Source organism: Ipomoea triloba, chromosome 10 (genome assembly GCF_003576645.1).
Source record: "Ipomoea triloba cultivar NCNSP0323 chromosome 10, ASM357664v1".
Taxonomy (NCBI): Eukaryota; Viridiplantae; Streptophyta; class Magnoliopsida; order Solanales; family Convolvulaceae; genus Ipomoea; species Ipomoea triloba.
The window spans coordinates 22,017,047-22,034,189 of record NC_044925.1 but is presented as its reverse complement, the minus strand read 5'-3'; the positions used below and the strand labels follow the sequence as shown (position 1 = coordinate 22,034,189).

Sequence of the window (17,143 nt, the reverse complement as noted above, 5' to 3'; positions counted from 1 at the left end):
TGGGACTTGAATATCAATTGTTAATATCAAACGTTTATCATTACATTGAAACAGAGACGGAACCACCCTGGGGCAGTGGGGGCAGCTGCCCCCACTCACCCCACCCCCACCCCATATATAGCCTTTGTATGTATATATGTATATATAGTACATGTTATATATATATATATATAAAAGCAGAGAAATGTTAACAGTTGATGAGCTTGCAGAGTTGGTAGGCATGTTGTTTTGTATAGCAAGTGGCGAGGGTTCGAATCCCTGGTGCTGCATCGTCCGTAGCTTATTCCAGCACCTGCGTCCTTAGCCTTTTAATTGTATATTACATATATAGCTATTTCTTTTAAAGAAATAGCTATATATATATTAATAATAAGATGTATAATTTATAATGTGTTTTGTATTTGAATTATTTTATCAAATTAATTATTTTAATTGTATACTATATATATAGCTATTTCTTTAAAAGAAATAGCTATATATATATTAATAATAAGATGTATAATTTATAATGTGTTTTGTATTTGAATTATTTTATCAAATTAATTATTTTAATTGTATACTATATATATAGCTATTTCTTTAAAAGAAATAGCTATATATATATTAATAATAAGATGTATAATTTATAATGTGTTTTGTATTTGAATTATTTTATCAAATTAATTATGTTTTATAGGCTCTATTTGGCAGAGCTTATAACTTATTTTAAACTAATAATAAGCTATAAACTCTGTTTGGTAATGTTTTTAAAATAAGTTAGTAGCTTAAAATAAGAGCTTATTAATAAGCTAGTAGCTTCCTAAATTTTTTTTTCATCTTTAACCTTATTATTTTAAAGAAATGACATCATTTACCCTTCTCAATTAAAACCTTTTTGGCTAAACCTTTTTTTACTTTTTCTCTTCAATATGTTTGGTTGTAATTTCAATTTAACATTTGTGTTTGCTTCTTCTCCCCCCCCCCCCCCTTCAAAAGAAATCCTGGATACGTCACTGCATTGAAAGTTATAGGTAGTAGCGAATGCATAATTTTATTTCTTTATTTTCATTATACTACCACACAGTTTTTAGAGTTAGAGTGCTAAACGCCCTTTACCGACCTCTGGCTAACAAAGAGATTGTGAGATAAAGGAGAGAGGGCGGATGAGAGAAGAAAATGATTTACAGTAAGTTGAGTTATTTACAGGATCCACGCGGAGAGAGGAAGAAATGATAGTGCCAATCAGCGTGTTAAGCGCACCATGCGTGCCCAAATGGATGGGCACGCCATTTGGAAGCATAATTAAGCATTTTTTTTTTTGTTACATTCAACATCTTCTTTTTTTTTTTTTGAAGGTAAATGTAGCTATTCCATTAATTCATAACATAAAACGTTTACATCAATGATCAATGAAATGGTAAACCATTCCTTACAGTCAGACATAGAAACAACTTTTCTAACTATGCTATAGAAAACTTGAATCGCAGACTGTTTTATAACTATGAAACTATATTTCTTCAGGGAGCTTAAAGCTTCATCAAAGATCTGGGTCTTCATCATCATTCTTTTTTGTTCGCCCAGGATAAGATCAACACTTGTCGAAACCAAACTAAACGATTTATGCTAATGAAAATGAAAAGCTCGTGAAAGTAACGAGAGGGAAAAAGCTCGTGAAACTAACGAGAGGAAAACACAAAAATAGAGAAAATAAAAAGTGGGTAAAGTCAAAGTAGGGTTGGGAGTTCAAGATTACCAACACAAACCCGGATACCTACCTACTATTATTTTATTCAAAGGGAGAGAAAACGGAAGAAGAAGATCTGTGGCGGTGGTCGGAGGCGGACGGAGCTGCGACGGTGGTCGGAGGCGGACGGAGCTGCGACGGTGGTCGGGGCGGAAGAAGAGCGAGAGCAAACATAGAAGGTGACCAAAACCGCCGGCTCAAAGCTCCATCAAAGCTCCGGCCGGAGGCCGGCGGTGGAAGCCGAAGTTGAGCAGCAGAGAAATGCGTTTGATTTTAGAGAGAAAAGGGAGGCAGCATTAGGGTTTTTCGATTGATAATATAACTGACTAATTAATGAATATGAAAAAAATCATGAAAAAAATCATGTAATTCTTTTTTTGTTCACTTCTTTTCTCTCCTCCTCATAATCATGTAATTCTAACAAAAATCATGAAAAAAATCATGATTGTTGAGGATCTGTTGCTATACCGTGGACCATGATCTGAAAACGGCACCGTTTCTTTAAGTAAAAAAATGACAGTTGTTACATTTTAACAAATCTCGTATTTTGTGTGTGTTCATAACAAAATGAAACTGCCAAAGGCCTTGTGGTTAAGCGGCATGAAGTGATTCTTCCAACTGGGAGGTCATGGGTTTGAGCTTTAGTGGGGGCAATGTTGACTTTGTTGGGCTTCAGTAGGTTGAGAAAGTATATGGACAGATACTACATGTAACAGGGTCGTGTTTATATTATCAAATGAAACTGTAATTGAATTAAAATGATACTTTAGTTGTGTTAAAATAAAAATACAATATGTATAAAATGAAACTGAATAACATGTCTCACATATTGAGTGTATATTGTCAAATAGAAATGATACTTTAATTTTGTTGAAATGAAACTACAACATATATAAAAAAAAAAATGAATAACATGTCTCACATATTGAGTGTATATTGTCAAATGAAATTGTAGTTATATCAAAATGATACTATAGTTGTGTTGTGATGAAAACTACAGTGTATATATAATGAAACTGAATAACAGTTTCGTATATTTGAGTGTATATTGTCCAATGAAATCGTAGTTGAATTAGAATTATAATTTAGTGGTGTTGTAATAAGACTACACTGCTTATAAAATAAAATTCAATAACATGTTTCACTGTAATAAGGTTATTGTATATATAATATCGAATAAAACTGTAGTTGAAACAAAATGAAACTGTAATTTTGCTGAAATGAAACTACAATATATATAAAATGGAACTGAATATCTTATACAACTAGAATTAATTACGCAAAATGAAAGACGTTTCTTTTCATTAAATGAAACGGCACTGTTTTAAACCATGATCCACAGTAAAATTTGCCATTTAGGATGCTCTTAGATAAAAGTTCTCTTTTACTAACTTTCTGGGCCTCCAATAAGCCCTTTTACGTTCCAAACTAACATTAATTTTGAAAATAATATTATAATTTTCAAAGTAAAATTTTCTTTTTCGTATCTTTCAAACTAAGAATAGTTCCATACTTCCATTCCTTGATGTGGTGGGAAAACAGTAGGCGCACCATCTTTTTAAAAATTGTTACACATATTGTTGTTTTGTCACATCATAGACCAGATAAATCTAGCATTACCTAATATTTAAAGACTAAAGTATATATACAAAATATGTTAGGGAAAATATATTTGGATGTAAAGAAAACACAGGTAAAAAACAACACTTCAGAATTTATAGGTTTTTAATCATATTGTATTAATAACATCCGTCTAAGATCAAACATACTTGTGAAACAAAAGTAGTTGACAAATTTCTCAAATTGTGATGAACTAATTCAACAAAGAAAAAAAAAAAAAAAAAGTAAGGCGTTTTGCCTAAGTATTAGAAGGCTACTTTTGGGCCCTATGTATGAACAAAGTTTTGAGATGAAATAAAATGACTATGTTTGATCAAAAAAAAAAAAAAAAATTCAACAAAGGAAAAAAGTAGTCTTAAAATTTTCTTGAACTTATACTGCATATACAAACTCAAAAAATAGACAATAATGGTGACGTTATACCGCCCACATGGGCAGCTTAGTTGGTCATGATGGAATAATTAGGACCGGCAGGTCATATAGGTGAAGTTCAAGAACAAACAAGTATACACACATCTACTGATTTAGGAAAATTATTATGAGCCAACCATGATAAAACATATATTTTAATTAAAAATACATTATTCGTGTACTGAATATACATTAATTACATTATATAAAATAATGTACTTTCATACTAAAATTGTCAAATAATGTATTTTATATGAATACAATGTATATTTTTAATATATTAAAAGTATATTATTTGTTAGTATAGTCTACTATGCTGTATAAGCCATGGTATTGTGCGATGACTGATTTATCAGCTAGCCCGACAAAGATGCATGAAAGACATGCAACAATATTTGAAGGTCTTTTGTCCTTTCATAAGTCCACTTATAACTTCACAATAAGATTATCTATTTTAATTAGGTATCCATAAATTAACTGGCCCATAACAAATAAAAAATTAATAATCAAATAGAGAAAAATTCAATTAGATAATGTCAATGTGTCACTAAAGATATTACAAGAAAAATTTAAAGAGAATTTATAACATTACTCTTAAATTAAAATTTATCTTTAACTTGTAATAGTTTTTACTATTTATTCCGTCTATAGGATTAGTGAGTATCAATTGTCTTATTCTATAGGAAATATAATATGTCAAAATTAGAATAGAAATCATATTTTATTATTTAGTTTGTCGAAATGTATAAATTTTAAAAATTATATTTTAGTATTTAGTTAGTTTAAAAAAGTAGAGATGAAAATATTTAATTATTTATATTTTGAATTAAATAATTAGCATCAATTTCAATGTCAGCCCACTACATCAAAAATTCAAAACTTTTGAAAATAAAATATAAATAATAGAGATTTAGGTATAACTATAAAATTTTGTTTGTGCGAGATAGTGGTAAAAATAAATTGGGAAACAATAACAAAATTACAATGGTTATTATGGTCATTTCATTACCAAGCACTCCGTATTTTATATATTTATGTAAAGATAAAATTAAAAAAAAAAAATTACCGTGTAGATATTTCTATAGGGCAATTAAAAAGCGGGCAAAAGAAAACAAAAGAGCATTAAAGAGTTAAAAAGAAATTTACCTTACCCAGTGGATTTCACAAATTATACCATGGATCAAGGTCTATCTTCCATCTTAGATTATGTTCAAAAAATAATTTACAGTTCTGTACTTGCATTTGACAGACAATTATCAAGTTATTTGTTTACAATTATCAAGTTATTTGTTTATAGATACAGAATGTATTAATTAAAAGTATAAAATTTTTATATCAAGATTCACAATACAATACTAATCCGGTACAATTATAACAATCGGTATGGGTTACCCCGTTACCCTACTCAACTTCCGCCACCGTCGCTTACTACCCTTCTCCGTTTACGGAAGAGTTGTTGATACCATAAGCTCACCATTTCTATTTCTGCGCCCCTTTATTCTCTTATTATTAAAATCCTCCTTGCACTATACTGGCTCTTCCAACAATGGAGGCTTTCAGCTTGCTCAAGTTCTGGCGAGGTGGTGGTAGTGCTGCTGGAACCGCCGCCGCCTCCGCTGCTCGTTCTACCGACTCATCTGCCGCCACCACCACCATTCTCACTGCTGTCGCTCCTCATTTCTCGGACTCGGACTCTGAAACCGCCTCCGACTCCGACGGTCCCTTCTTTGACTTGGAATTCACCGCCGTTCCGGATGAAGAAGACGGAGAGAGCAAGAGCGGTGGGAATGACGGCGGCGGCGGAGGAGGAGGTGATCAGATTAACGGCCATGAGCATGCAGGAGAAGATGAGGGGAGCGAGGCTGATGACTCGGACAATGAAGAAGAAGAAGAAGGCGAGCTGAATTTGACTTTCTCTACGTCCTCCGCCTCCAGTGTGGACCGTACAGATCCGGACGTCTCGCTCTCCCCGTCGGATGATCTCTTCTTCAAAGGCCGCCTTGTTCCGGTTGAGTCTTCGTCTCTATTGCTGAACGAAACGGAAGCGAATTCGAAATTCCCGGTGTCTCTGGTGAAAACGGCGACCAAGTTCAGAGTCCTGATGTTGAAATTGAAGAAGCCGAAAGCAAATGCCGAGCAGAAACCTGAGAAATCAGAGCCCGACGGAGTGAATCCAGCGAAACCGAGTCCGAAAGGGAAGGCTGAGAATGAAAAAGATGAGAGTCAAAGTCGACCGGAGAAGAAGTTTTTCACGGTGAGATTCAAGGTCGAAGAAGTGAATATTAAATCCCTCTTTACGAGGGATAACAGTTCGAAGAACGCCTACAATGGCAAGGCAGCGCAGAAGACGAACGCTGAGGATTCACATTCAAATGTTGATTCGAATTCGAGCTCAAGTTCACTCGCGGAAGAGAAGAAATTTTCGAAAGAAATGATGCAGAAATACTTGAAAATGGTGAAGCCATTGTACATCCGTGTCTCGAAGCGGTACGGCGAGAAATTGAGGTTTTCGGGACAGCTGAGCTTATCCGGAGCCGGAGCTAAGGCAGCTCTAGTAGCCTCTCCTCCTCCTCCGCCGCCGCAGCCGACGGCGGAGAAAGGAGAAGCAGAAGCGGCAGAAGTAGCTGAGAAAACGGCGGTTTTGAGCAATGTCAAGAGTCTGAAGCAGGGGAACCTACCGGCGGGACTGCGAGTTGTCCGGAAACATTTAAGGAAAAGCCGATCGGCGCCGTCACCGGTGGTCTCGTCGTCCGGTGAGTTGTCATCTCGACGACGCGACGACTCGCTGTTACAACAACAGGATGGAATTCAAAGCGCCATTTTACACTGCAAGAGATCTTTCAATACCACCAGAGGTAATTAATCCACTTTAATTTAATTAAATCCCCTGAAATTTCAATATATCCAAAAACCTAAACCTATCCGACCATTTTAATTTTTGCGCTAATTATATTACTCAACAAATGATAAACTTTGATTTTCAGATTCAAATTTGTCCATTTTATCACGGACAACCAGCGATGCATCGCACGAGAAACCCATAAACTTGCTCGCCGTCGCCGATGATTCTTCCTCACCAAAGGAAGTCAAACCCCAAAGCGGTAAATTATCGATTTAGAATATTTTACTGTAGCTAATTACTTTAGTAGTAGCAATTAAGGTAAACCTTAGTAAATAGGCAAAACATTATCGCACTCCAGTGTTTAATTTAGGGTAGAACTCAAGAAACAAGCAGTGTTAATCCCTCCGGACATCTAGGGAAAATCTCCGGCCAGTAGGCGGTGGCCGGAAAATTCCAACTTAGATTCAGTGAATGGATGCTTGTTTAGAAGCTAGCAAATGGTTCTCTATACAAATGCCAATAAAGTAAAAACTCTGGGCTAGGAGGATGAAGTTTTGGTCAAGTCAAATGCTTGTTTATGAGCTATAGGATCAGCCATCCATGAACTTAGGTAGGGGAAAAAGTTGTTGGGAAGCCATATATTTCCAGTTTGTCATTCTTTGATGCCATAGGTTCTCAACACTGAATGAGTAGTCAATTATGAGATATGCTTTAACCTGCCCTATATATATTAGCTGTGAATGGATTATGTGTATCTACTTCGATTCACTTTCTTGTAAAAGCTTCATCTTTTGTTCTTTCTATGGGAGATGAAATAGTTGTATCTAAAGTTATATGTAATAATAATAATAAGTTTGGGAGTGTATAGATGTGTATGGTTGTATGATTGGTGGAGTCTACTTTTGTGTGGAGTAAGTTTATAGCAATGCAATGATGAAGCCCAAGTACTTGTGGGAGTAGTTTAAGTGTGTTTTTTTAAGGTGGGAGAACCCAAGAATTAGCATATGAAAAATGCTATGTGTACTCTCATTTTTTACTTTTAACTTTTATTCCCACACATAAAATCTTGATGTAGACACTTGTATTGAGACTCACATGAAAAAAATAGCTTATCAGAACATGCCACGTCATCGAGTAAAACTCTTAGCATATATGCATGATCAATGTGCTTTTGAGCTTGTCAAAAAGTGTGAAAAAGAATGGAGTCTTTAGTGGTCAACAAATGGGGAAAGTGGTAAACAAAAGATGACTATAAAAACCCCTCTTTTCCCGTGTTTTTAGCCCTAACTTTGCTTTTTGTTGTTATTTGTACAATGGGGCAAACTCAAATTTCATCCCCAATATCCGTTGATGTTTGTAGTTTGTCCAACTTTAGAGTGAAAAGGTGTTGTTTAGTGGGGGATTTGATGTTGATATTGATATTGATATTGTTGGGGATAGCTTGTCCTCTTCCTGTGCGGTTGCAACAGTTCCTCCATGGCCCCAAAAATTAAAAAGAAAAAGATCATGTCTTTTGACTCCACTCTATTCGTACGTAACTATGTTATCCAATTTAGTGTAATGAGACAAACACTACATGGATTAAGGATGGGATGGGCTGGGCTCCAATTCTAACATCTAATTGATGGGGCAAAATCATATCACAGGAGTTACATATGAGACAATATTTTATAAATACAACTAATTTGACACCTTAAGCAAATGTTTTGGGAACATAATGTAAAGACAAGTACAAACTCTAACAGACATTTGCTTTAGCGGAGGAAATCAGGAAATTAAGGGGAAAGGAAATAAAGTGAAAATTTAAATCACATTGACTCTGTTACAATGTAGTATCTGTTCATACATACTTTCTCACTGATTGTTCGTTTAAAAAATTATTCTTGTCGGCGGTCGCCGGAATGTTGGCTGGAAGATTAATGACCGGTTGTTTCAGGTAAACAACCGATCATTTGGGTTTAAATGTACCAAAATGACAAGTTTAAGTGTTCAATTGAACTTTTTTTAATGTTTGATGGCTTAATTGCACTTTTGGGTAAAGTTTGAATGCTTATTTGACCATTTTTTCTTATATATAATGTGGGAGGAATATTAATGTAAATTGTATTCTCCCCTCTATATTAGGAGTAATTCACTCTTTATTTATGATTTGTTTAACAAGAGTTCCCTTAAATCATTTAAAATCTAATTGTTTTTATTAATTTACTTAAAATTAACAAATAAAATTTAAATAAGAAAAATTTTATTCAACACAAAATTTAGAATTTAAAATCATAAGAAAATATTAAAAAAAAATTAGCAAATGAAGAAGAATTAGTGTGATTATCGAATAATAATAATAATAATAAATGGTGGTATTTGTACGGACTGTTTCACTGTTCCTTTCCCTTCCATTGCTCACGTTTTGAGCTTGGATCTTAATTAATGAATTCTATCTTTCATCTTCAAAAAAAAAATAAAAAATGGGGGTATTTATGACAATATATCATGTATGTATCTGTGTGAGAGTAAAAGCAATTTTTATATAGTGGATCATGGTCATCAAATGATATTGTAGTAGAATTAAAATGATACTTTAATGTCGCTATAATGAAACTAGTGTGTATGGAAAATGAAGCTAAAAAACATAGTTCATACAATAACGTATATTGTCAAATGAAATTGTAGTATAATTAAACTGATACTTTTGTGTTGCTATAATGAAACTAATGTGTGTGTAAAATAAAACTAAAATTTAGAGACATATAATAACATATATTGTCAAATGAATATGAAGTGTAATTAAAACAATACTTTAGCATTACTATGATTAAACTAGTGTGTGGAAAATGAAACTAAAAAATAGAGCTTATACAATAATGTTTATTGTCAAATTAAACTGTAGTAAAATTAAAATGATACTTTGATATTGTTATAAAGAAAATAGTGTTTTTAGAAAATGAAACTAAAAAATAGAACAATATTATTAAATAAAACTAAAATGTAATTAGAATGATACTTATTTCATGGTACATGTTGTTATATGGACTATTGTCCATAACTAGTATGCCACCCGTGCGATGCACAGACCAAATATTTGAAATATTAAAATAATTCTATGTTATTAAAAATTATTAATATTATTAAATTTCATATATAATAAAGAAATATGATATTTATTCATTTATAAAGTTTTATTAGTTAAAAATTATGTTGATTTGATATAATAAAATTATGAACATAAATATTTGTAATTAAAATATAAATTGATATTTAAGGTGGTTAATTACTAAAAATAATAAACTATATTAAAAGAGTTAATACAAAGTATTTAAATTTTCACTTGTGCGATACACGATATTAATTCGATCAATTATATAAGAATATACTCTAAGAGTATTAAGCGATAGTATACAATATTAACTAAATGATATGAATATGTGATTGCATGTAAATTCATTCTTTTCTGACAAATAATAAATTAAGTATAAAACATGTACAAAAAACTACATAATTAAACTTATATATTGTGAATTTGTGATGCACAAATAGAACATATTATAAAATTCATGTAATATTATGATGATTTTAATACGAAAAAACAATAATAAATTCAAGCTATTCTAACATAATACGAATAATTAAATTCTATTATAAATTTAAATTTTAAAATTTTAAAATTTGTTAAAAAATTATTTTTTCAGTACTATTGACTCTAACAGAGTGTAATATTTATTTAAGGGAAAATGGCATTTTTTCCCCCTATGTTATGTGCTTATAGCACTTTTTCCCCTTGTGTTATTAAAGTGGCAGTTTTTCCCCCTCAATTATTTTAAAAGTGGTAGTTTTCTCCCTTGTAATATTAAATTGATATTTTTGCCCTTAAAAATAACCATTTCATTTATTTTTATTCTCCAAACAATTATTACTAATATGTATGGAAGATCACAGTTCGATACGAACCTAATCGAACACTGTAGCAATTGAACTTAAATAGTATAGACGGTTACGGTTACGATTCAGAACCGAAAAAATAAAATAAAATAATTGTTGAATTTAGACCATTTTTAAATTAGAAATAAAATTATAAAAATAAATAAATAAGTTTTGATTGGCGGTTCAAAATCGAAATTGGAACCGAACCATACCGATTTATCAAAATAAGTGTTTGATCATTTTTACTATATATGACTGTGGTTAAGTTCCGGTTCACGGTTCAACAATTATTTAATTTTATTTTTTCAGTTATGAATTGTAACCAGAGCCGTCCATACTATTTCGGTATGATTGCTACAGTGTTTGGTTAGGTTCGAACCGAATCGTGATCATCCATACCTATAAGTAATAATTTGTTGCAGAAGAAAAATAAATGAAATAATTATTTTTAAGGGTAACAATGTCAATTTAACATTTCAGGGGGAAAAACTGCTACTTTAATAACACAGGGGGGAAAAGTGCTATAAGCACATAACATAGGGGGGGAAAAGTGTCATTTTCCCTTTATTTAATATACTTTTAAGAGCAAATTGCCATTTTGGTCCACAGACTATAGGGGTCCTATTAATTCTAGTCCACGACTTTCAAAAGTGTTAATTGCATACCATGACTTTTCAATTTGTATCAATTTTGGACACTCCGGTGAAATTTCCGGCCAAATGTCGCCGGATTCTCTTAATCCCACCGATTTGGCTTAATACAAGGGGCAAAAATGTAATTTCCACTATCCAAAATAACCCAACCCAATAATATTCTCGCCGCTACTTTTTTGCTGGCCGCCGACGAGGGATTGTCGCCGAATCCCGGTGGTGAAGAGAGATGGGAAGGTGGACTGTACAGGACCGGAGAATTATCCGGCGAGAGAGAAATATCCGGCGGCTGAGCAACGCCGCCTGAGAATCCTCCTACTCCGTCGTCGCCGCCGCTAGGTTTATTCAGTCCAATTGGGTTAATCGGGAAGAACTCTCTGGGTAACAATACCTTGGAGACTCCGAAGATCGCGACCGGGTTCTAATCGATCACCGTCTGAATCACCGTCGCCTGCACGATTCTGGTGTTGATCGCCACCGAGCCGTTGACTCTACCGATTTTCAAGGTGAAGCTCCCGGCGCCGTTCTGCTCGGTCGCCAATGTTGGCTGAACCGGGTTCACGATCGATTCGAGGGAGCTGAGCGGGTAGTACGAATGCAAGACGTGGAATCTGCGGACGACGGCCTTTTTCTCGGCGGGTAGGGACTGGAATCCGAGGGAGGCCGGCAGATCCGAGAACGCCTGGTCGGTCGGCATGAAGAGCGTGAGGCCGGCGCCGCCTTCGTCCCGGTCGAATTCCGCTTCCACGCCGGAGGACAAAGCATGAACCGGGTTTGGGATTATTGGTTTGGGTTGGGTTATTTTGGATAGTGGAAATTACATTTTTGCCCCTTGTATTAAGCCAAATCGGTGGGATTAAGAGAATCCGACGACATTTGGCCGGAAATTTCACCGGAGTGTCCAAAATTGATACAAATTGAAAAGTCATGGTATGCAATTAACACTTTTGAAAGTCGTAGACTAGAATTAATAGGACCCCTATAGTCAGTGGACCAAAATGACAATTTGCTCTACTTTTAAAAATTATTTAAAATAAACACACATTATTACAAAATAATTATTTTTACAAATCTAAATTATATGTAAAGTAATAATCTTTAGACGGACTGAAATTTGAAAAAAAAAAATATTTAATGTTGTATTATTACAAAGAATTAAAGTTATTATATATATTTTACAATATAAGGAAGAATGAGGTTAATTAAGAAATATTATTGTTGTTCATTTACTATTATGATAAGAGATTATAACCATAATAAAATAAAATAACACACAATAGTCAAGGTGGATAATGATATTCATATCACAATATATAATAACATTATTGGCTAAAATTAAGATGATAATGTTCCATTATATATTAAAGTGTTCCATTATATATTAAAGTGACAAATTCTTAAAAACCTCCTTGTATACAACATTTGACGTTCAAGAACAATAATCCCCCTTATCATCAAGAATAACAACTTTAAGACCAATGTGATTGTTCACTATAGATAGCGCAAGATAAAGTTGACCATGAACAAAAGCAGGTTTATTTAAAAATAGTCAAACATTATACAGACTTTGGCCCTGACTTTTATTTATTGTCATTGCATTGCATAAGACAACATTAGTGGAATTGTCTCCTTTCAAACTTAAAAGGCAACCAAGGATCTGAGGGTACCACCCGTGCGGATGCACGGGCTAATATTGAAAATATTAAGTTTATGTTATGTTGTTTAAAACTATTGTGGTCTGTTTGGTTCGCGAAATAGGTCTGTGATGGAATAGCATTCCCAATAACATGCATATTTCTTTGTTTGATACCGACTTCTATTCCCAGGAACATATTCCCAGGAACATATGTTCCTGGGAATGACCATTCCCCTTGCAAGGGGAATAGAGGTTCTTGATACCTCCCATGGTATTAGGATATTCCTAAGTTCTCGGGAATAGTTTAAGGTTGTTATTTTCTATTTTACCACCAATTAAATCTAAAATTTGTTTAGACTTATTTTTTTTCTATCACAAAATTTCTTTATCACCAGTACAACACTTGCATCTCTTTCAAGTTCAAACTCTCCCGCCTTCACAAGATATTTATCTGATTCTATTGTGAATGTATATGATGTTTAAGTTTTTATATGATTTTTTTATTAGATTTTTTTTTATAAATATATCCTTTCAATATATATATATATATATACACACACACACACACACAATGTGGATATCTATGTAATAATAATAATAATAATAATAATAATAATAATAATAATAATAATATTTTTATAGGGCCATTTATGTATTTTAAAATATACTTCATTTCTATTCTTTAAACCAATAAAATACGGCAATATAATTCCTAAAGTTTTTATTAATATGAAACCCAAAACCCTCATTGCAAAAATAAAAAATAAATCACTAACTTTACACCTTAAACATTCCCAATACCTCCTACCAAGATTCTCATTTGTCCATGAAGTCCGCAAAGCAATTTCTTGACTACATTCACATAATATTAAAATAAAGAGCAATAATATTAACAATTAACATTAATAACAATATTAATGATAATAATGTAATGGGTTTTCAAAAAAAAATTAATAATGTAATGGGCTTCGGCCCAACCTAACAAATCAACCCAAACCCTACAGCCCATATATAAGATGCCTCCAACCAGTTTCAACCCACAGATCTCTGCCATTTCATTTCTTCTTCTCCCTTTCACCTTCCAGAAGAATTCAGCGGTCTTCAAAGTAAAACACTCATACGATATACAGGGGATGATCCGGAGCGACGTCAGCACCTAACAATTTACTGATCGGTGTTCGGCGGCATCCATCGGCGCAAACTCCTTTCCAGGTAAAATATCTATAATCCCGATGATTTTATTATTTTTTGTTGGAATTAAAAGTCTAATTTAAATGTTTAATCCAAACCCTAGTTCTTATCTAAATACCGCTGGGCAGTATAGATGAATTGAAGCTAACATCACAGTTTGCAGTTCCATATATGCACATGCACAAGGGTTAAAGCTTCAAAAAAGTTATGGCAGTGTAGAAAAAGCATATATTGAAGATAAGTTTATTTTGTATTATTAAATTTTTTTACTCTACCAGTAATATGAATGAATTCCAACATTCATGTTAAAAAAAAAAATTGCAAGTCAGCTAAAGAAATATATGTATCTATATGAAAGAACGATTCAGTTATTACTCAAAGAAAAGGCATAGATGAGGCTATACATTTGTATAGGAATAGTCCTAAATTTTATGAATAAATAAGGTAAAAATAAATAAATACATAGATTAATATGTTAACAAATAATTGCCAAATAAATTTTAAACATGACAACTTACATCAAGGAAAATACAATGACAGAACATAAACTAAAATAAGAATTGAATAAACATAATTTACTCCTCGGCTATTAATGTGCAGAACTCTCATTAAAATACACCACAACCTACTGATTACATATGAAACTACAACATCAGTAAAATTTGCTAGAATAGGTTACTCAAGCAAGAAACTAAACTCAAAAAAGCAGGAATAACTTAGCATTGTGGCATTCATACCTGTCGTTATTTCAATTTGTCAATTGTTGTTTTTGGGATGATGTTATTTGACATATGTTTGGGAATGTTGTGGATGAAGGTCTTTTTCTGGATGCACAGTATAGTCAGCTCCAGCAACTTTAGGATGAAATCAACCCCACTGTTGTAACCGAAATTGTGGTTTTCTTCTTTGATAGTTCTGAACAACTGCCGAAATTGTGCAAACTGGTTTTATATTTCAAGAAATTGGTGGTTCACAGAAGGTTTTTTTATGCCATATACTTTGCCCTCCTTAAAAGTTATTGGTATATTTCTAAACTTGCTTCTTAGATATGTGATCATGTATAAAAGTACCATATATTCATTGCAAAGAAGAAAACAAATTCAGAATAACAATTTAATAAAAAACATCAGTACAAATGGTTCTCTAACTACCACTAACCTCTTTATCATGAAATAAGCACTCAGTACTCTTGATTCCTTTTTCAGGCACTGCATATGTTCACACCTTTCCTTTCGTTTGTTGTTTTCAGGCACTGCAAATGTTCACACCAAGCAAGTTTGAATTGCTCCATTCTGAAGGGCTCAAACGTGAGCTCCTTTCCTTTTGTTTGTTGTTTTCAGGCACTGCAAAGGTTCACACCAAGCAAGTTTGAATTGCTCCATTCTGAAGGGCTCAAACGTGAGCTATGAAGCAGAAGCAGAGTTGTTAATCAGCGGTGTGTTTGAGTGCCGCTATGTAACTGTATGTATATATATATACCCAAAGAAGTAGCATAGGTAAAATCAAATTAATCATCATTCATCACGCCCTGGCTGCTTTCGTGAAGATAATCGTTTCCCAATAACGGCACGCAGCAATGAGATTAAATATAGCCATAAAAAGAGAAAAAATAGGATTAGACTTCTAATTAATGTGAATCATTACAAATGATAAATAAATACTATAATTAACTTCAACCAATTAAAAAGAAGAATTCAAAAAATTGTTAATAATGACAATCTGAAATAAAAAGCTTTACTCTGCCAACACGTTTAATGATATCAATTGCTTTGGGAACCAAAATCTCTTAAGCCGTTTCATGATACCAATAGCTTTGGGAACTAAAATCTCCTAACCCATTTTACACCTCATTGCCGCTATTAGAAATTAGAAAAAAAACAAAGGCAAAACTTTGAGCGGGATAATGGAGAGATATTAGAGGCCAAATCTCCTCTCTTTATTATAATAAGAGATAAAATTTTCCAAGCCCAAAAGAATGATTTGGATTAAAACCTCATCATGAAATTAAGATAAAAGGGCAATTTGGTCCCTAAATTTCAGTTGTAATTAATTTCTTGGAGGGTTTATGGTGCCGATTTGGCATCATCCTAAGGTTGACCTTATTGTTGCAAAGTTGCAATACTCTCTCACTTTTACATCTATCAAATTTATAATTTATTCACTAAATTTTTTTATATTCATGCAACTCTCTCATTTTTAAAAAGGACTCCACTCTCAATGATAATAATAATTGATAAATGTCAATACTTTCTCATTTTAAAAAGTGGCTTCACTGTTAAATCACATTATAATATAATATGGAGTAATAAAATAATAAATAAATGAGGAAGTACAAAAGATTGTCACATATAACATAGTGCAGTCTTTTTTTATATTTTGCAAATTTGCATTACATGTAAGCAATAATAATAATAAATTATTTTTCACCAAACATGCCACATCATTTTGCAAGTCTCCCCTTTCAGGGATGAGGACTAGCGAGCTAAAGGCTAAAAGTAAAAACGATTATACTGTATTAGATTTTGTTTTTGGTTAAATTAATGTATTATACTGTTATATCATTAAAGAGTTAATTTCAGTAATAGTCCTCCGACTATTCTGATTTTCCAAATTTGGTCCTTGTCTTTTAATTTGAACGAATTAAACCCTTGACTTTTAAAATTGTTCCAACATTGGTCCTTCCGTTAACATGGCATTGAATAGACGTTAAGTGGAGGGGTAAAAGGGTCTTTTCCATTGCTAGGTGTAATCTTCTTCCATGTTCATACTGCCTCTGTTATTTTTCTCTCTGCAGAATGCTTTCAATTTGGATCTCATGCAAAACATTGCATCTGCTTTATCTAATGTATTGATTTACAATCTCTTCTTCCCCCCTGCTGCATCTTCTTCTTCTCCCGCGACGGCGTCCTCTTTTTTTCTCTCTGCCGCTGCTTGGGTTCAACAAGACAAAGCGATTTTGTGGATGCTGATTTTCTCGCTCTCAACAGACAACCACACTTGCCCTCGGTTCGTCGACTAAGGTGCGCACACTCCGGCTGTTGGGGCAGCCGCAGCGACTCAAGCAGCAACGATCGACCCTTCGCCACCACCATCCGCATCTCCATTGTTCTCTCTCTCTCTACGCTGGTGAAAATATTCAGGCGACGATAGCAGTA

The 17,143-nt window shown here is 33.3% G+C and overlaps 1 protein-coding gene and 1 long non-coding RNA gene across 2 annotated transcripts; both read left to right on the top strand.

Annotated features, from left to right (window-relative positions):
* The first annotated feature begins 5,237 nt into the window (after positions 1-5,237).
* Positions 5,238-7,698, top strand: LOC116031985 (probable membrane-associated kinase regulator 2). Its single transcript, XM_031274365.1, has 2 exons — positions 5,238-6,609; positions 6,739-7,698. The coding sequence occupies exons 1-2, from the start codon at positions 5,301-5,303 to the stop codon at positions 6,870-6,872; spliced, it is 1,443 nt and encodes a 480-aa protein (XP_031130225.1). The 5' UTR covers positions 5,238-5,300; the 3' UTR covers positions 6,873-7,698.
* Positions 7,699-13,842: 6,144 nt separating this feature from the next.
* On the top strand, positions 13,843-15,533 carry LOC116031877. The gene is made up of 3 exons (XR_004100691.1): positions 13,843-14,009; positions 14,805-15,009; positions 15,238-15,533. It is a non-coding gene; the product is annotated as an uncharacterized LOC116031877 (long non-coding RNA).
* Positions 15,534-17,143: the final 1,610 nt, after the last annotated feature.